Genomic DNA, 21,371 nt, shown 5'->3' on the forward strand with positions numbered 1-21,371 from the left:
AATTAGACTCCACTCCATTTCAGTCAGCACAAGTCCAAGAATGACAGGAATTCCCTCCAGTCACCACACAACCAATTTATATACAAATATAAATCTATACCTAATGCATCTTATACTCCACATATATATAAAAAATTGTATTTTTACATTAAATTATTAGCCAAAGTCACTAATTTTATACATCTAACTCCACCATTGTCATCAATCCTTGGCCTGATAATTTATCTCCCTCTGAGTTCATCTCCCTAAGGGTATTCATTTACTCTCTTAACTTTAATTATAACTTGCAGGCATAAAAAACAAAATCTACATCTCCTATCCAAAGGAAATTGAAGTGTGGATAAAAATACACGTGTGTACAAAAAGGTGTTCACTATCACATTTTTTTAATAACAAAAAGCAAATTAACAAAATCTCTAAATGTCAAGCAGTAAGAGAATGGATTTGATACATTATGCTATCTCCATTCCATGTAATATCACACAATTTTAAATCAAGTTTTAAAAGAATCTTTAAGAAGATGAGAAAAATGTTCGTAGTAATAAGTGAAATAAAAAAGGAGGACATAAAATGAAACCATCATTAAGATCTCAACTTTGCAAACATAGGACTAATAGGAAAAAAAAAAAAACAAATAAATCAAAATGTAACAATCTCCTCTGGACAGTGAAATAATGGATTTTTTTTCCTTTGTTGCTTTTTCTGTTCTCCAACTTTCTTTTCAAGTATAACTATTAATTTTATAGGCAAAAAAGAGTTGCTGCTATTTTTTGTTTGTTTTTACCAACATCTTTAACTCATCTCCAAGCACTCTTCTCTCATAAATTCCAAAATTAGCTAGAAGAGTCCCAGGTAGTGTGAAACTAAAAGTGCTCAAAAAAATTCAGCACTATCACCCTCCAGTTATTCTAGAACTGCAATCTTAAGCCATTTCTCTTACCTACCGAAATCCAATCTTTCAAATTCTGTCAATCTTTTTCTTTTGTATTTTTCCTTCCTACTCCCTATACTAATACCAAGTCCAACCTTCACCAGCTCACCTCTAGATTAGCACATTAGCCTCCTGAATGAACAAATGCTTTCCTTATTCTATTGTCTAACCGCTAACAATTCACTCCACCAGAGCTAACTAGGTGCCAGGCACTCATCTTGGAGCTTTACCTGTATTAACTCAATTAATATTCATAACAACTCTATGAGGATAGCTACTATTAGTCCTATTTTACAGATTAAGAAAAAGAAGCACAGACAGGTTAAGCAATTTACCCAAGATCACCCAATTAATAAGCAGCAATGACTGGATTTGAAGATATGTAGTCGGCTCCAGATAATAGTATGTAAATATGAGCTACTCCAGGAGTGCGGTGGCGATCAATAAAAACCAGCTTCTCTTTCCCTGAACTGTATAGCACCTTGGAGCAAGTCAAATCCCATTTCCGGGTATCTTTCCATGCTACTCCACATCTAGGAGGCCAGTTCTTCTCTTCCCTAATTCATTTTCCATATCTCCTTCAAAAATGAACTCTAAATTCAAGATCTCTGAGTTTTCCTTAAGACAGTTCCCTGACTCCTCAGCACATTCTTATTCTCACACGTTCAATTTTAACTACATTAATATGTAGTTGTTGATATTTTCTTAGGTCACATTAGTTTACCCCACAATTTTACATGTTATCATCATATCTAGAAAATGGAATGCCTCGGGACGCCGGGGTGGCTCAGTCGGTTAAGAGTCCAACTTCGGCTCAGGTCATGATCTCGCGGTTTGTGAGTTTGAGCCCCGCATCGGGCTCTGTGCTGAAAGCTCAGAGCCTGGAGCCTGCTTCGGTATCTGCGACTCCCTCTCTCTCTGTGCCCTCCCCGCTCATGCTGTCTCTCAAAAAATAAGTAAATGTAAAAAAATATATATTTTTTTAAGAAAATGGAATGCCTCCACTTTTTTGGATCTGTCCTTCTCCATTTCCCACCTTCTTGAAAGCTACTAGACTAGCACAAAGTCTAGTATCTGCATAAAGGAGATACTAAATAAATATGCAATTAACTAATAAATATGAGATATGTATGGCTCCACTATTTAACAAAGAAAGTCATTCATTAGTCTTTAGAACTGACATATTTCAACCTTTATCTTCTCATTTTATTCCCTAAACATAAAAGCATCGTATTTCTAATTGCAAAGGCCTCATCCAAAAAAAATATATTCAAATTATACTCAAAAGCAATTTTATTAAATGATTTTTTTTAAAGGTATCCCACATGCTAAGAAATAGCTTTTTTTCCCCCCCAAGAGACTCTAATAGTGGTACTTTACTCCTATGGGAGAGTTCTATCCAAGTCTTCCACAACACTAAGCAGGCAGTGACATTCCAGGCATGACTGCCAATTGTTCAGTAACAGAAAACACTATCTGGCTTTAACAAGAGATTATACTAAATGGCACCCGTTAAATCTAAAATGTAAAAGCAATTGTTTTTACATTTAAAGTTGGGTATCTGCACCTTCATCTTCCTATTCCAAAACAATTACTTTAAAACTCAAAGAAAAAGATATACTAAAGGATATCCTAAAAGACAGAAAGTTGACCTCGTATTTAAATTGTTAATGAAGGGGCACCTGGGTGGCTCAGTCCGACTTCAGGACCTGGCTCGGCTCATGATCTTGGGTCATGATCTCACTGTTGGTGGGTTTGAGCCCCGCATCAGGCTTTGTGCTGTCAGCTCAAAGCCTGGAGTCTGCTTCAGATTCTGTGTCTCCCTCTCTCTCTGTTCCTCCCCTGCTCATGCTCTGTCTCTCTTTCAAAAATAAATAAACATTAAAAATAAACAAATAAATAAATTGTTAATGAAAATAGAGGTGCCTGCATGGCTCAGTCGGTTAAGCATGTGACTTCGGCTCAGGTCATGATCTCACAGCTTGTGAGTTCGGGCCCCGCATAGGGCTCTGTGCTGACAGCTCAGGGCCTGGAGCCTGCCTCGGATTCTGTGTGTACGTCTCTCTCTCTCTCTCTCTGCTCCTCCCCTGCTTGTATTCTGTCTCTCAAAAATAAACATTAGAAAAAGATTTTAAAAATGTTAATGAAAACAGATGAAAATAAAATTCACTACAGGTACGTATGCCTCACTGTATATAACAAGCAAGTCTCATTATCTAATCAAATTGTTCTTCAAATACATTATAAGCCATGACTACTTAAAGGAACACTACAGGGACTGTTCTAAAAGGCATTCAATACTCACAGCTATAATCTTGTCTTTAATTTTTTTTTTCCAAGTTGGAACTTTCATATACACCTTTTCTCTAAAAGACTCCTTTGCTACTTAGCTTTTATCTTAAATGAGCCACTTAACAGCAGACCATATTTATCCTAAAATATATTTTTCTTTACATGCCTACTGACTATGCAGTTACTCTCATTCACCAGAACTTGCCAGAAGCAAATGTCCAACATGGTTCAGTTACCCAAATAACAGTATTAAATTTGAACAAGCGTATATTACCACACGTTTATTACAAATTTTAACACTGATAAATACACACTATGAAGCACACCCTGCTCATTACCTTAAAATACCTTACATGAAAAGAGCAAACCTAGTTTACCCTCTACTTAAAATCACCATTCCTATGTATATTACAGTTCAATTAAAACACATATTGGTAACATTTGGTTTCCTTTCTTGACTTTTTTTCAAATGCTACAAATAATACTACAACAATTTGAAAAGCTTACTCCATGTTTAAAAGGATGAGCAGATATTTACTAATCTACCATGGATTTTCTTTAATTACTTTTGAGAAGTGGATGCAAATATAAAAGGGAAACACCTGGAATCCTTGCAGTGATGTAAACGTTTTGGTATCCTCACTGTATCACTGTCAATAACCTAGTTCTAATATTGTACTACAGTTTGGCAAGATGTTACTTTTGTGGAAAACTTGCTAACGTATACATGGGAACTCTATTAATGTTTCTTAAATTATATGAATATATGCCTTCATATGTATATGAATCTAAATTATCTTGAGACAAAAAGTTTAATTAAAAATTTTAATTTAATAACAACTCATTTTTTTCTGGCTCTATATCAATACTTTCTAAAAGCATAAAGCTTGTACAAGTGAAAAATTTTCCCACAAAAAAGCAGTAAGTAACTTAAGAATGAAAAATTGTATTCCTTTTAAAAATTAAGAGCTGGTAAAGAGTTCTTACAATTATTTCCAAAACTCTTGAGCAAGAAGAAATCTATCATGCTACAAAAGTCTGCTTTGAGTAACGAAAAGTAAAGCTTTACTTGCTAATTAAAATAACTTTCTAGAAATATCAAACACAAATAGGCACATTATATATAAATAGCTTACAAAATGAATTTATCCCACTTCCTTCCAATATGTTTTACTACTTGGATTCAAAAGCTAATAAAGGAAATTTGGGGAGTATCATGTAAACGTTTAAACTACTAAAAATATGGGCACCTGGCTGGATCAGTTGGTTAAACTTCCGACTGCTGATTTCAGTTCAGGTCATGGTTTCATGGTTCATGACACTGAGCCCCAGGTCAGCCTCTGCAATGACAGAACTGAGACTGCTTGGGATTCTCTCTCTCCCTCTCTCTCTGCAGCGCCTGCACACACGCAAGCATTCTTTCTCTCTCTCTCCTTCAAAATAAATAAATAAACATTAAAAAAAAAAAAAACTACTAAAAATTAAATCCAGTATCACACACTCAAAATTCTGAAGTGGGAGGGGAAAGCAGACTTAAACACCTGAATGAACTACTTCCTTCCATTTTACCAATCCTTTAATCAAGTTTTCCCCTGATACACTGGCCTCTAACGTAGTACCTCACTTTTAACGCCTACAAAGAGAAATACCTCTCAAGGTCACTTATAAGAACATCTCAGACTCTGTCCTACCAAGGGGGCAAATTCAGTCTTATGATCATAATTCCAAGAAAATGTACACCTTGATAAAGAAATAGCATTGTAACAGATTTCTCCAGTCAAGTAAATAATAGTAAATACATATGCATTTTTTCCAGTCACTTCTGAAGAAGTATCAGCTATTATATGTTATTTGTTTTAGGAATAAGATTAAAAAAAAAATTATGCGCTGCAAAATATGTTTTCAGCTAAAGAAATTCTAAATGTATTATATTTTTTCTCAAAAAAAGCCCAATGTGAAATTAAGTCATCCTCAAAAAGAACATAAGAAAAAAAATTATACCGCACAACTACAGTTTTCATGAGGCAAAAGACGGGCGTTTTACAATGTTACTCCAAAGACCAAAAAAAACCAAAAAAACCTCTAATCTTTAAGTCAGTTCTTCAGAAAGAAAATCAGATCTTCAGCTCCTTTTATACTGCAAAGAAACTGGCATTAGGGCGTATCATGTATCTTTCAAAATCAGGACAGAAGATAATTCAGATGGCAATAAACCATATAAAGAAAATAATATTGTTGTACCAATTTCTTCAAGAAAAAATGACTACAGAAAATCTTTATCTACCAATACACTCTGATATAAAATAATCACTCATGCCATTGTCCTTTCCCCAAAATTTAAATCTATTCACTAATTATTAAAGGTCATGCCTTTTCTTCCCTGGAATTTAAAACAAACCACTGAAATAAATATTACCATGTCCACTGAACACGTGTTTAAGGTCAAACTTTCAACAGATAAGTAACAAACCTAACAGTTTTAAAATTAAAAATTTCCCACTCCAAAGAATCAAATACTGTATGACTACTTCTGCAATGCTGAAAAATAATTTTTTCATTGTATAATGCAAGCGACAGAAAGAAGGCTCACAAATGCTCCAATGTCATGCTTATAATAATACAAACCAAGTTCACAAATACTTTCTAATTTCACACACTACATAAATCATACATTAATTTTTAAAAGTGAAAAAAATACAATTGCCTTTATTCTAAAACCAAAGTATTTCTGATATCAATTTTCTAAAGTTCATGTCCTTCTTATCAATGAATGTCAGTTAAATACATTTTCCATAATTCAAGCTGGAACAGACTAAAACAGTAATATCACTACTTATTTAAGGAAATATAGTAAGTATCTTCTATGTATCAAACTAAATCTGAAAGTACTGGAAAATGAATTATTAGTTGCAAAAACTGAGATACAGTCAAAACAGTAGTAAAGAAAATATATAGCCTTCTTCTACATTAACTACTGATATTTTATCATATCCTTTTGAATAGGTTTATATTAGCCTTTAGGATGTTTAACAGCTAAAGTGTTTTTATTTTATTTATTTGAGGTGTTAAACAGCATGCTATATTTTACCCATGAACTGCAATTTCATCATGAAATAAAATTTTAATAAATTATGTTAGTGAACTATTTTTAAATAGAAACACTTTTTAAATATAAAGTGGTAAAAATGTTCTAGGTTATGACATTTCCTTCTTTCCTCGTGTTTTGCTCTCACAGTATCTTAAGAAATCAACTATCATTTTACTAGGGAAAATACAAGCACCGGTCAAAGAGCAGTTACTAAATTTCAGTCTAGGGATTTGACAGCTGGTTTTCTTAAGATGACGCTGTCCATGGCATTATTTTTTCGTCTTTGAGAACTAAGGAATAAGTTTAACTTAAAAAGAAAATTATAGCTTTTGTACACTGGAATGGACCTTGCTTCTGGACTGTTTAGTTTTGAAATCACGAGTTTAAATAAGTTAGGGAAAAAACAAATGCATACTTAAGAAATATGAGATAAATGTTAATAATGGAGAATAGTTATAAATATAAAGTAAATTTAAAGACCACAGCGCTAACGTAGGAATAGGAATCTTATTAAACTTATTCTAAATACTATTCTAATGTAATCTGAATGTAGAATTCAGTCATCTAACAGATATCATTTGAAAATAAATCTTTCTATTCATTTATTTATAACATTTGTTCCATTAACATTTTTAAAACTGTCCCAATTTTTAATTTGCTCCAGACTTCCAAGGGATTAGCCACCTTTTAAAATAAGTCTTACTAATTCTTACTTGACTCAATATGCATACAATAATATTTTACCAAATTTTTAGAACACAAAGGTTTAATAATGCTAATAGGCTCAAATTTTAACAAAATTTAAAAATATACATATGTAAACAAACATTTAAAAAAAACTATATATAGACCACACATGGACCACAGAGCCTTTTTTCTGGTACTTGTCCAAACACAGAGGCAGGATATGATCCCTTGTACTCAAAGAAGACAAATTCAACTTAAAGATTCATGGAAAACAGAAGAATTTTACATCGATATTTATTCTTATAGAAATATCAATGGATCCTAAAGTCCACAGCCCATCTGAGGCTTGTTTTTGCTTCTAATTTGAAATGGACACAACAGAATGGCATGAAGATATTAAAATACTTCATATTTTTCTACTAACATGTATCAAACACCAAAATAAGAGTTCCTGATTTTAGATACCATCTTACCTGATCCACTGAACTGACTGCTTCCCAGCGTTGTTGGTCTGGTCTTCCCACTATTAACAGGTGGAGAAAACATCTACAAAATAACCCAAATGTATCTGTTAGTCCTGAAATTCTTCTAGACTCCTTGCAAACAAAAGTCTGCCAAGAGCCATCAGTTACGTATTTTCAAAGGAAGTTAAGATAAAATGGAGATATACATTCAGACCCACAAAGGCAATTACACTCAGTGATATTATTTCCTAATACTACTTAGAAATATTGGTTATATTCTGTTCTCAAAACCCACTCATTTACATGAGAAAGTCTAAAATTATTAAGTTTAAATGGCAAATTTATGTCCATCACCTTTACTTTCTAACAAAAATCTCACATTTACATTACCACATAGTCAGAATCATACCCAAAGAAACTACTACATACAGTAAGGATCCATTATAATCCAGTTTTATAAAGTAGGTGTTGGTCCTGCCTCCTAACAACAGTTAATAAAGGAATTCAGCCCATGAGAGATAAAGGCAGTAGGCTTTCTTCGGTTTAAGCTATTCTTGTCAATCATTTCCTATGGTAAAAACTTTAAAATACATATACCTTACTTATGTACACATATACATACATATACACATTCACACACATAAATTTACGAACTTAAAAGTGTTCAGCCAAAAAGACTGGAAATTCTAGCCTCTATCTTACTTTCTCATAACTGGCATCTTTCAGATATCATAAATTCTATCACATCTCAGGGAGGGAAATAGAGTGCAGAAAAAATAATTTTCTTTTTTCATTCAAAGTTCAAAATCCCTAATAATCATCAGGGTCAGAGGGTGACTCAACCAAAGCTCATGGTTACATTGTTCTCCTTTTAACTGGTTCAATCAAATGACCCCTCTGGCATTAAAGTTTTAAATCTGCAAGTCTAGACATTACATCAAAGTTCAGGTGTCCAACTTGGGGGAGCTGGACTCCAGCCCTGAGAACTACTGCTCAAAGCAGATGGAGTTCACGCTGCCTAGTCTCCACGTCGCTTCCCACACCACCACCACCCCCCGCCTTTTTTCCTCTTTCTTTCTTTTTTTCTTTCTTTCTTTCTTTTTTTCTTTCTTTCTTTCGTAAACCTCAGCAGAACCCCAAGATGCCGCGGAAAGCTCTCATACCGCACTGAAGTCCAGCAGGTCGCTCAGCTCCTTATCGGTCCCTATAGCGGCCATGCGCTGCTGCTGGGGATTCATCTTCGGTCACTTCTAGCAGGTCCTAAGGCAGAGGAAACAGGCTCAGAGAGACCACCACGGCCCAAAGTGTGTGAGGGGAAGAAGAGGGGCGTAGGGCAGGACCGAGAGCTCTGGGCTGATTTCCAGCACTCAACTCGTTCCCACCGCCGCGCGGGCAGGGGGCAGGAGAGCCCAGCACCGCGCCGGGTCGGTGAATCCACGCGTTCCTCCGCGCGGCCCGGGAGCGTCGCGGCGGCTCCCGCAACTCGCCGCCTCTCCTGCAAGTTTCCGAGCCCAACCCTGCCCCCTCCCCGGTGCCCCCTCCCCGGCGCCCCCACCCCGCGCGGCCCGCCGGGTGCTCGGCGCTGCGCCCGGCCGGGCGGGGGTCTCGAGGGGCGGGGTGAGGGGCGACTAGGCGTCCAGTGAGCGGAGTGGCGACGAGGGGAGATGCGAAGTGACTCACTGGCTCGGCAACAATAGAACTGACAAGTTGCAGGGAACGCGCCGCTCGCAGGCCCGCGTCTGCCGCCGCCGCCGCCCGGACGTCCCCAGCGGGCCCCGGGGGTCGAAAAGCAACCCCCGCGCGTCCCAGGGACGTTTTTAAAAAGAAAATACAAACCCCGACAACTAATCTCGCTCTTACCCGGCGCCCTCCTCCCCTGGCTCGGCCTCCTCCCACTTTTGCTACCCTGCCCGCGGCCGGCCAGCCCCGGACCTGCCGAACAATGAGCCCGGCGCGGCGGCCGAAGCAGCCTGCTCTCCCGCGCGCCCCGGAGCTGGAGCCGAGTGCCGAACGGGGCGCGCAGGCCGAGCGCGCCGCCCGCGGGCCTGGCCGTCCGCGACTCTCGCCTCCGTCCCCACTCCGCTCCCCAAGTTGGAGGGAACCCCAGGCTCGCCTCTGTACAAAGGGGAGAGGAGTTGGGGCGCGGGCCGGGGGCGCCTCCGCTCCGGCAGGGACGTGGCGGCGCCCCTCAGCCCCTAGCCCTGCCACGGCGTACCCCTCCCGCTCGTCTCTCCGCAATTACCTGCCGCCCCGTCTCCGCATCCAACCACCCCGATTAAAGTTCACTTTGGCCGGGAGAGCGGGCTCGGGCTTCCCCTTGTACCTCCCGGCGGCTCGGCTCACTTTGCCCCGCGCGAGCTTTCGGATCCGGGCGGGGGAGGCGGCTCTCGGGCCTGGCCGCCCCTTCCTCCCGGGGCGGGCTGGCGGTCCCCCCGAATAGAACTTGTGGGTCTCCTCAGGCGGACATTTTTTTCGCTGAGGCGGCCTCAGCACCGCGCTCGGCTCGGCTCCGGATCCCTCCGCGCCGGGAAGAGCCCCGGGTTAACCCTTTCGTCCCCGGCCCGCTCCAGCCGCCTGCGCCGAGGAAGTGGGGCCAGCGGAGGGGGTGGGGAGGAGCCGGCGGGAACGGGGAGGGGCCGCCGCGCGGCCGGTGGACAAAGCCCGCGGTGGGGTGAGGCGGGACGGAGTGGGGGCCGCCGGAGAGGGGCGGGAGACGCGCGCAGGCACCCCGCGAAGCTGGGCCGGGCCGCCCGCGGAGGGCGCCTCGTCGGTGCCCCCGGGAGCAGGGCGACAGGCACCGCGGCGCCTCCTCTGGTTTGTCCCGCTTCTGCCTCGGGCGGCAGAGCGGCGCGGAGGAGACGCAGCTGCGGGCGCATCTGGATCCGTTGCCCAGGCCACCCAGCCCGAGGCCGCAGAGCCCTGGAGGCTCCTGTTCCCGAGCAAGCCGCGTTGGACGCCGGATGCCGCACTCGGCCTGGCCCGGTCGTTGCAGCCCTGGCGGCTGCGCAGCGCTCGGCGCGGAAAATTCGTGCGTGATGAAGGGAGACTGAGCCACTTCGGTCCGCGCTCGGAGTAGGTGCCGCTGGTCGAATTCGTTGCTGAGCAGAATGACAGAAAAGGGGCAAAAGCTCCCTCAAACCACACAAAGCAGCGTGGGCTTCAGGTACCCAAACACTCCACTACACAAGCCCTCAAGTCTACAATCACCTCTTCCCACGCGAATCCTGGTAAGGGGCCACCGAATTGGACAGCGGGGAAGAGTTCTTGGAAATGGATCAAGCCAGTGCCTTCATCTTGCAGAGATGGCCCAAGGAGGTTTGATCGCAAAGCCACTATTTTGGCGCAAGTTCTGAACTTGGCCCGAAGAAGCCCCAAACAATAAAAAGAAGACAAAATAACTAGACCTCAATTCCTTTCAGTTTGGAAATGGAAGTAAGGTTTTTCTCCAATAGCAGCCAGTGTTTAACTCTTTTGGTTCAGTGAGTGCAGTAAGGGCCAGGCAGAACAAACACTGAAGAAAGAAGACACACCCAACGTTAACAAATTGAAGGAAGCGGCCAAAGGCTTGAGGGCAACGACGTGAAGAAGGAGTCATTGGAGCCCAGATTTGCATGGAAAGAAGGAGGTAGATTCAGCTGCAAATATGCAATTGCTATACTTTATTACAACCCAAGCTGTCCAGAGAGAGAAGGCATTTGGGGCTTGGGGCTAGGGGTTTCCATGACGTTGTCAACGGCCACGCTCCAGACCTTGTGCCAAATCCTGTGGTAGCTTCTTCGTTATCCACTCTCAGTTATCTAGGTTAACACCCCCTGTTCTTAGCCGTCATATCCCGGCCTTGACTGCATACTGGAGCATGTGGTTCCAATATAAGCAAATTAGCATAATTCCAACCTAAATAAAGCAGCATAATCCCATCCCTACCACAGTTACTAGTTTACTGGTTGGCAATGGGCATGACACAATTTGGGACAATGAGAGGAGCAATTTGCTGTGGACTTTTAGGGAAGTTTTTGTTTGTTTCATATTTCAAGAGAACTTCAGCGTCAACCTCCTCTTTTTGCATGTACTCCAAAAATCAGAGGGCATAACAACAAAAATTGAAGGAATATCACCAACATGTTGTATGAAAAAAAAAAAAAATTTAAGGAGCCCCTGGACTGTGGGCAGCCATTTTCCAACCACAAGGTCTGGCTAGGTTAAAATAAAGCAGGCATGGAGAAAGCAAATTGATATGATCTTTGATGATGTTTTTGAGCTTTGCATCAAATGGCTTCTGAAACCAGGTCTATGATCATTGATGAAAACAACAGGATTAGAGTTTTCTGCTGTTTGTAATCTAGTGTGTTCTAAGTAATATAGGCCGGATGGCTATTTTTTCGTGGCAAAGACCTCAACATAAAATGGAACATCTGTCTAGAACTTTTAAGGCCCCATTCCATGGGTAAGATTCTATCACTCAGGGGCAAAACTGAAGAGAAATACTGGGGAAAGGAGAATGTAATCCCATCTGAAGGATTTATGCTGTTTCAAAAAATAAAAACAGAGAGCTAGTTTCTTCTCATCTTTCTCCTATAACTAATTGAGAGGAAGAAATAGCTATCTCCCCAAACCCTCAGTCATGGGGGCTCCCTTCCTCTTTTGAAGGACTGACTGGTGACGTTTTTTTTTATCTATTGTGGATCATATTGTTTTATACTTTATTTTCCATACTATATTATATACTCCCTGGGCACTATGATTGCCATGCTTCTCTGTACCATGTACCTAACATGGCACTAAGTACATAGTAGACACTCAAAAAAGGGAGACTGGAATTAAATCTATCAATCATTTGACATTATAACCTGAATTTATTTTTCATACTGTTAGGTAGTCTTGGCATGTATCATTTTTAATGCCAGAATATTATTCCCACCAGTGGATTTCCTGTAATACTCCTGATAAATATGGAAGACAAAAAGAGTATAAAAACCACAGTTTTGTGTCACTTCTAACTAATTTCTGGGCCTTTGCTGACCCTGTTAGATAGAGCCAGAGGGCTTTATTGAATAGCTCAGGGAAAAACAACTAGTAATACAAATTCAATGATAATTGAAAGTACTATACTATATCTATAATATAAACTAACCAATATTCAAATATATTTAATGACCATTTATTACATGCAAGGCTGGTGCTGATGGCTGTGAGGAACAGAGAGTCTCAAACCCAACCTGCCTCAAGAAGGTTACAATCTGATATATTTTATTTCACTATTCACCTTAACCTGCCACTGGACAGACACAAGAATTCTGTCTACATAGTTTCAGTTCCCACTTTTTTAGAGCCCCCAATCTACACTCTAACACACACACACACACACACACACACACTCATACACACAATCACACACACACACACACACACACACACACACACACACACACACAATTTTATAAGGGAGACCTGAGTTGCCCAGAGAAACCTTTAGTAGTCAAAAGGAATAGCAACTGAAGCAATGGGCTTTGCTTCCCTGGGAGACTGACTTGCACTTCGCCTCTTGTTTACAAGGAAATATTCTAGAAAGTTCATAGAAGGAGGAGGAAGAAGAGGTAAGAGAATAGAGCTAACTAAGTCAAGTAGCAAGTTGCTATCTAGATGGAGTGAGTGGCCTCCTAGGGCTATCCATCTAGAACCAAGATTAATGGGTAATGGACTCCCTTGTAGCTCCGTTCTCCAGAGGAGAGCAGCTAGTTCTTGCTTTCTTTTCCATAGCTATCCCCTTGGGACCAAAGGGAACAATTTTATGTTACAATTAACTTTGTAAGTATTACCTGCAGTTCATGGCATTTCCATCACTGGTTAACTAAAAGCCAAGATTTCCCACCCTACCAAAAGCCAGATTCTACTAGTCATCAAAGGTCCACTCTCTTCATTCTCACTCTAACAAGAATCCCTTGTGGGATTTCCTAATACAGATTTTGTCTTTTCTCTCTGTTCATAGGTAAAAAAGAGTTCTGTATCCCTTGCTAGTGTAATTTATTATTTAAGCCATTAAATGGCTTGTATTAATGCTATTTTCATACTTGAGACATCCCTTAATTGTCTATCTTCTATTCAATGTCTTTTTCCCCTTTAGGATTTTTTTCTTTCATATTTAACAAAAGCATGCATTTATACCAAAATCAAGAGAAATTCAGAATCAGAAAAGGAAAAAAGAAACCTGTTAAACACTCTAAAATATCAAACCTAAATAGCCATAGATTTTAATTTTTAAAAAGTCAGTATAGTATACCAAGTAAAACAAATAATCTCTCTTCCATAGTCCTATGTTTGTATCTTGGCACAATGCCTAGTGCATAGTGGATGCTCAATAAATATGTATTGAAAAACGAATGGTTCTGTCCTTCTAGGTAGAGATGGTAATTTAACATGTGTTCTGAATTTTGCTCCTTCCTAATATCACACTAAGAAATCAGTACAGGGATTTAAAAAATATTTTCATTTTAGAAATTTTCAAACCTATTTTAAAAAAAGGTGAGCAGGGTAGTATTAACAACCTCCATATACTTACTTAATCACCCATTTTTAATAATTATGGATTCTTCATCTATCTTTCCTCCCACTTTTCCTCCCCTATGTTAACATAAATCCAGTACATCATGTCATGTCAGATTAACATCATGAGAAGCCAAAAAGAGACAATGGCAACAAAATTTGAGAAGCCTTTTAGCTGGAAAAGCAGAAGGGTGATAAAAGATGTAGTAGACTATCAAAACTGAATCTTAAGGGAGCAATGAGGTAAATCAATAATCAAACCTATATACACTGAAGTGTTACCCAAAGACTCATAACCAACCAGTTCCAGGCTCCTCTTGAAGTGAAGTGAGGAAAGAGGGTAATACTATAAGGAGGATTGGTTGCCAATCTGTTTAAGAGGCAATCAGATCCCCAGAATCCCTTCCCAATTCCATGCAATCAGGCAAATAAATGCTTCTCTTCTACCGAAACAAAATACTGCAAACTTATTCTCTGCAGATGATGAAGCAGGAGGTCTTTCAGGGGCAAGGGGATTAAGTGAACATTTGTGTATTGGATGCTGAGGCCTCCAGATATCTTTACCAACTTGGCTCCCAGATTCAGGGCAGCCAGGCTTTCAACTTTCAAGGAAGAGATTAGAGGATCCTTCTCTATGGAATCTGATCAACCCAAAAGGAAAGACCTGAAGATACTGATGTGGGAAGTTCCCCAATGATAAGCCCAAACAAATTAAGGTAAGTTTACAACTGACAAATCCCCACCCATACTCAGAATTTCCTGTCAGCAGTTTGTTGCCCTGTTCTTAAATATGAGTGGACAACCAAGGATTATCAGACACTTGAGGGAAGTCACTATCATATGAGACACTTAGACATTTACTATCATGTGAGGCAGTTAGACGTTTAGAATTGAAAACAGGAGAGCATAAACTTAATAATGGAATTGGAACAAAAAGTTGAGAAAATTTCCTAGTAAGCAGAACCAAAAAGAAAGGACTGGTTCTGGAAATTCAAAATCCAAATAATAAAGGCTCCAAAAAGAGAGAGGGCATTCCGGTGTGGGGGGTGGGGGGGTGGGGATATGGGTATCATCATCTATGAAACAATCTAAGAAAAATTTGCAGAGCTGAAGTACATGAGTTACCAAATTAAATGAGTTCACCAAGAGCCTACCACAATGGATAAAAATAGATCTATACCAAAGCCTGAGATCAGGAAATTTGAGCACACAGCAGACAAAGAGAAGACCTTCAAGCTTTCAGAGAGGATATAAAACAGGACAAACACCAAAGACTAACACTCAAAATGGCAGTGTCCACTGTTCAACAATAATACTAGAAGCTAGAAGGCAATGGAACAAGACCTTCAAATACTCCAAAGGAAAAAAAATTGCTAAATGAATTAATGATTTGGAAGTATCTTTTCTTGTAAAAGATTTTTTATCTTTAAGTAATCCCTACACCTAACATGGGGCTCAAACTTACAACCCTGAGATCAAGAATTGCATGCGCCACCAACTGAGTCAGCCAGGCGCCCCCTGGGACTGTCTTAAAAATAACTTTATGTATCATTTTTAAACCAAATATTGCTTTTCTCTAGTTTGGGTCAATGTGTGTTAGGGACAAAAGATATGCCTAACGAGGTCCATAGAACACACAGTGGCATCACCTGCAAATACACATATGGTGTTTGCTATTTGCTCAGCATCTCTAAAGCATTTTGAAAATACTAGTGTCCTCTGAACTTTGGCAAACAGAGAATCTTCTTATTTAATTGTTGTATTCTCTTTTGAATATAGTGAAATTCAATACACATATCTCTTACAGTCAGATCTCATTTGTTCACTGCAATGAGGGAAGCATCCCAAACAGCAAATACCTTTTCTGGAATGTATCTTTGCCATGTATTTGAAGAGGCAGGTGTCTAGAAACTAGACCAAATAATAGAACTATCTCGGAAAAGCTAACAAACAACAGATTACTTATTCTGTTCTATCCACTTAACCTGTCTTTGTTTGGAATAAAAGTTTGAAAACTTGATATGTACTACCAACAGGTACTGAAGACATCCCACTAGAATGTAAGCACTGTGGGGCAGAATTTTTTTTTTTGTTTTGTTCATTAGTGTATTTCAAGTATCCAGAAGACACTGCCAGGTACATAGTATGTGCTTAATAAATATTTGTTGGGTTTATAAAAAACTGAAAGAGTAAATTAATGACAGAGCTGAATTTCCAAGTAAAGGGAAAATGAAAATTAAATTTGCATCCATATTTTCCTACTGACCACTATGACAATAAAACTTGCACAAGAATGGAGGTGGACATTTGTCACAGCCATGAATGTCCACCATGTTTTAAACAGCCTTTCTATATTGAAGAACATTTCAATAATATGACTTTTGTATCCCTAACACGTAAAAGTCAGAAGCAAAAATTCCCAAGACCCTTCTGCAGCCAGGATATAGACTTGTGACCCAGGCACCTGCTGGAAACTTTGTTTCACCCATTTTGTCATTTGGATGTTGGTCTTTCCTAATTGATTTGTGCAGCTCTTAACACAATGTCAGACCTACCCATCCTTCTGTGATACTAGTTGCAGATATTTTCACTTGTAATTTGTCTTTATTTTTATATGCAAATTTTAAAAAATGTTTTATGTAGTCCGAAGTATTCATCCTATATGGGCGTTTGAGTTGTATGTCATAGTTAGGAAGGTCTATTTCCCTTTGATATTGTAAAAACAAATAAAATTTACTCATAATTTCTTCTATAACTAGTAGTTTGACTTTTTTGTGTGTTTAAGTCTTCAATCTACCTGGAATTTATTTTGGTGTGAGGAGTGTGGTAGGGGTTCAGCTTCTTTTGTCCAGTTTGCTATACAATTGTCCCCAATCACTTATTGAATGCAATGCTCTGAATTGATATCTATACTAAATTACTTAATCCTCTTATTCAACTCACTGTGTTAAAGAACTAGTGCTCAATAATCAAGAAAGAAAAGTAGGAGATGAAAGAAAATGAGGATAATCAGGAGAAATATAAGTTTAGAGGTTAAGATTTTATGAGATTCTTGTTACTATCAGTGACAACCTCATTTTTCATCACCTGAGAGACAACCTGGTGTTTGGAGCTGATAACACTCTCAATAACTATTTTAAGAAGAGTCATCCCTTCTCTATTATGATCATATACCAGCCCTCTAGTACTTAGGTTTTTAGTATGTAGAAGTTTTACTTTATTGGAGCAAGGAGTCACTTATGACATGTGATGTAACATAGTAAGGGTTCTCTGCTCTTTGTTTTTTATGTAGTTATCTCTTTTGCAAATAAGAAATCATTAATCTATGACTGTAGCCTGAACATCTGTCTAAATATGTAAGATAACTTCCATTATGCCATTATGAGCACATGTGTATTAGGAGCTACCTATCTTAAAAAGACACTCAGTATAGGAACCCTCCAGAAAGGAAGACATTGGCCTTAAGTATATAAACATGTAGAGCCAGGCCTGAGATCTTCATGGGAGTAAGAAAATTCTTTTTTGGCTTCCTCAACTCCTCTTGTGACCTCAGCTCTCTTACTTTTGAGAATAATCAGATAGATATCACTTAGAAGAGTGTTTCTCAAAGCATGGTCCTTGGAGGCACGGGCTGGCTCAGTCCACAGAACATCTGACTCTTGATCTCAGGATGGTGAGTTTGAGCCCTGTGTTGGATGTAAAGATTACTTTTAAAAAGAGAGAGAGAGAGCGGGGGGGAGGGGGGGAGGAAGTTTTAAAAAACAATAACAAAGTGGGGTCCCTGGACCAGTAGCATCAGTTTCACCCGGCAGCTAATTCAAAATAAAAATTCTTGGGCTCCATCCTTAGAAACTCTGTGGATGAGGCTAGCAAACTATTTTTAACAAGTCATCTCTGTGACTCTGGTGCACACTAAAGTTGGAGAAATGGTGCTTTAGAATGGTGGTTCTATGAGGTCTTTGATGCCTCAGGATAATAAAGGTGAACATGAAATGGATTGCCAGATTGTATTTATTTTGAATAGATAAAGACCACTGGAGAAATGTACTTAGCAAGGTAGAGCAGTGCTAAAAGGAATCAAGTGTATACTACTTAACTGTTGTAAAATGGTTGCTAAAAGTAAGTGTTACTGCTGGGGAAAAGTCCAGAAAGAGGTGACACCAAGTTCAGCTTTTACCACATGTCAGACCTTATAAATCTTTTCTTATAAGTCATTGGTATCTTCAGCAAATTCAGTCTAATATGATAAATTTACTGTTTATTTTAGCATTTATGAAAAATTAGGAGACTACATAGTCAAAATTCTCAAGTTCTTAGGTGCACATGCCTGGTTTCTCTCAACTAGGGATGCTTCAGGGATAAAGGCTATCTTTCCCTTTTCTTATTAATACCTGTATCTTCTCTCTAACCCCAGTAATCCCTCAGTAATTGTTTATTAATTAAATGAGAAATTATATTTTCAGTGAAAGTTGCCTTGTCTTGAGTTCATTCCCCCGAGTGATTTGATAAGATGAATTGATTGACTTGGATTGGATGATTTAGATTGCACTCAATTATCTGCACTTTCATTTGAAAGGAGTTAGGGAACAATTGTTCTCATATGCTGCAGAAATATTTTGTTTTAGGACCATCTGTTGAATTTCTAATTTCACTGCACCAGCATTTTTATGCAATTAAACATTAAATTTTGGTGATTGGCACATTCTTCTCTAAATCCAAAATATCTTACTATAATTTTTCCTGTTTCATTTGCATTATAAGCCTACAGGATTTTTTTTTATTGTTTCTAATCTTTAAACATATCACCTTAAGCTTTCAAACTATATTCAGTAGCATGATAAAAGGATGCCATTGAATATTTAAACATCTTTTACTTCAGGAATTGGGAATGAAACCTGAGAAAAATACTAAATGAGACTGGCTTGTTATTCCCCAGGTCTTTGGCTACTCTTTTCCACTCTATTTCTAATGGTCTGATAGTGTTATACCTTGATTTTACTTTATTTTTAATAAGCTATGTTTGATAGGATTAAAACTGGCAAAGATATAAGTATTCTTTATTTATTTGGAGGTTGCATTTAGTCTTTAGATATGACTTGAGCTAGGATTAAAGAAAGTGAAAATGAAAGCATTAATAATCATCTAGAATACACTTCCATTTCCTTCAGTAACATTTTTATTTGAACAAGTGGGTTAGTATGTAATTTCTCTTTTAACCCAATAATGCATTTTTCTTAGAAATGCAGCTTCATTACATTCATATGTTGAATCAAAAGTGCTCTGATTTGTTTTATGATTAGCTCTGTAAGAACAGAAGCACTAATCTATAAGAAAAAACTCTCTAACTTGGCTCTCCCAAAGTGCTCCTGTATTGACTTGTGTGACTGTCAGTCACACTTGAATGGAGCTCACGATGCTAATGAGATCAAAATCATAGGCCTGTCCCCCAAAGGATCCGTTAACTTCTCTCAGAGAAGCAGGAGTCTCTTCACTACAGATCAGTCTTCTATTCCTTGACCATCTCAAAAAGTATTAGTCCCAGGGCAGAGCAAAGAATGCAATTGGCTCAATAACATCATCCGCGTGGTTTTTTTGTTTGTTTGTTTGTTTTGTTTTCCTCTGTAGAACTGAACTGATTTGGAGATAGGTGCACATAGGGGATTTAAAGAAAAGAACCATTGGAAACATTAGGGTGATTGGGTAATGGGTAAGAAAGTGGGGGCAGAGAAGGACATATATTCAACTGGGAATTTAATTCTCTGCATGTGTATTGCAAACTTGAAATTGAGATCATATTCTAAACACAGTTTTAAAATCTAATTATTTCATAGACACTTTCAAATACATACAAAAGGAGAAAGAATAGGATAATCAGTGCCCTTGAACCTATCATACGGCTTCAACAACTATTCAAGGATCCCCAGCTCCAGGTTAATTTGAAGCAAACATCAAATGGTTCATTGACAAATAGTTCAGGATGCTTATATATATATATATATATATATATATATATATATATATATATACATATATATATATATATATATATGTTGCTTCTTTAAACTATAATGACAATATCATCATCCCATCACCAGTGTTTATAAAAATGCTTTAATATCATAAAATATTCAGAAAGTAACTGAATGTAGATGGATACTGTGAATAATGCTGCAATGAACGTGGAAATGCAAGTATCTCTTAGAGAGAGTGATTTCAAATTAAATTTCCCCCAATTGTCCCACAGATTTTTTTTTAATCATACAGTTGACACTTGAACAATGTTGAGGTAAGGGGCACTAACTTCTACACAGTTGAAAAAAATCCACCTATTACTCTTGACTCCCCCAAAACTTAACTATTAGTAGCCTACTATTGTCTTACTGATAACCTAAACAGCCAATTGACACATATTTTGTACATTATAAGTATTGTACAGTGTATATGTACAATAAAACAAGCTAAAGAAAACAATTTATTAAGAAAATCATAAAATGAAGTACATTTACAGTAGTTATCAAAAAATTTTCACATGTAAGTGGACCCCCGCAGTTCAAATCTATGTAGTTCAAGGGTCAACTGTATTTGGTCTGTTTAAGTTGAGATCCAAGGGCACCTGGATGGCTCAGTTGGGTGACTTGTCTGACTTTGGCTCCGGTCATGATCTTGCAGGTTTGTGAGTTCAAGCCCTGCATTGAGCTTGCTGCTGTTAGCCCAGAGCCCGCTTTGGACCATCTGTCCCCCCTCCCTGCCCCTCTCCACTCACACTCTCTCTCTTTCAAAAATAAAAATAAATAAATATCCAAATGAAGTCACACAGTGAATTGTTTAATATGTGTTAAATCTGTTAATCTATGACTTCCTCCTCCTTCTCTTTCAATTGATTTATTAAAACAAAACTATATGCTTTGTCCTGTAAGATTTTCCATAGCCTGGATTTTCTAATTTTAATCATGTCATTTAATATGTTCTTTTATCACCTGTATTTTCTATAAAGTATAGATATATAGGCTTGATTGAATTCTAGTTTTATTTTTTGGTAAGAATAATTTATATGCGATGTTATATACAGGAGGTAAGTAGTATCTGCTTGTCTCTCTTTTTGTGAAGTTAGCCATCATTGATGGTCACTTCCTAGTTACATTATTTCATTAGGGATTACAATATGATGTTATTTTATCATTTCTGCATCAATTATTAGCTGGAACACTGTAAAGAGAAACTTTCTCTTACCACTATTAGGTTACCATGAGATACAATATGTATATGAGAAATGAGATAGATGCTTGACTCATTCTCTTTATTCCAAGATACCAACAGTTTTTTGTTTAAGAGTATCGATTTGAGCTAATAGATCAAAACATGTAATATG

The 21,371-nt window shown here is 38.6% G+C and overlaps 1 protein-coding gene across 1 annotated transcript in view; it reads right to left on the bottom strand.

Annotated features, from left to right (window-relative positions):
* TCF12 (transcription factor 12) overlaps positions 1-9,903 on the bottom strand; it is a 379,017-nt gene extending 369,114 nt beyond the window's left edge. Inside the window, 3 exon segments of the mRNA XM_045059253.1 lie at positions 7,472-7,544; positions 8,626-8,722; positions 9,705-9,903. Coding sequence (XP_044915188.1) covers positions 7,472-7,544; positions 8,626-8,700 — 148 coding nt within the window. The 5' untranslated portion in view covers positions 8,701-8,722; positions 9,705-9,903.
* Between the last annotated feature and the right edge of the window lie 11,468 nt (positions 9,904-21,371).

Source organism: Felis catus, chromosome B3 (assembly GCF_018350175.1).
Source record: "Felis catus isolate Fca126 chromosome B3, F.catus_Fca126_mat1.0, whole genome shotgun sequence".
NCBI classification, from domain to species: Eukaryota; Metazoa; Chordata; class Mammalia; order Carnivora; family Felidae; genus Felis; species Felis catus.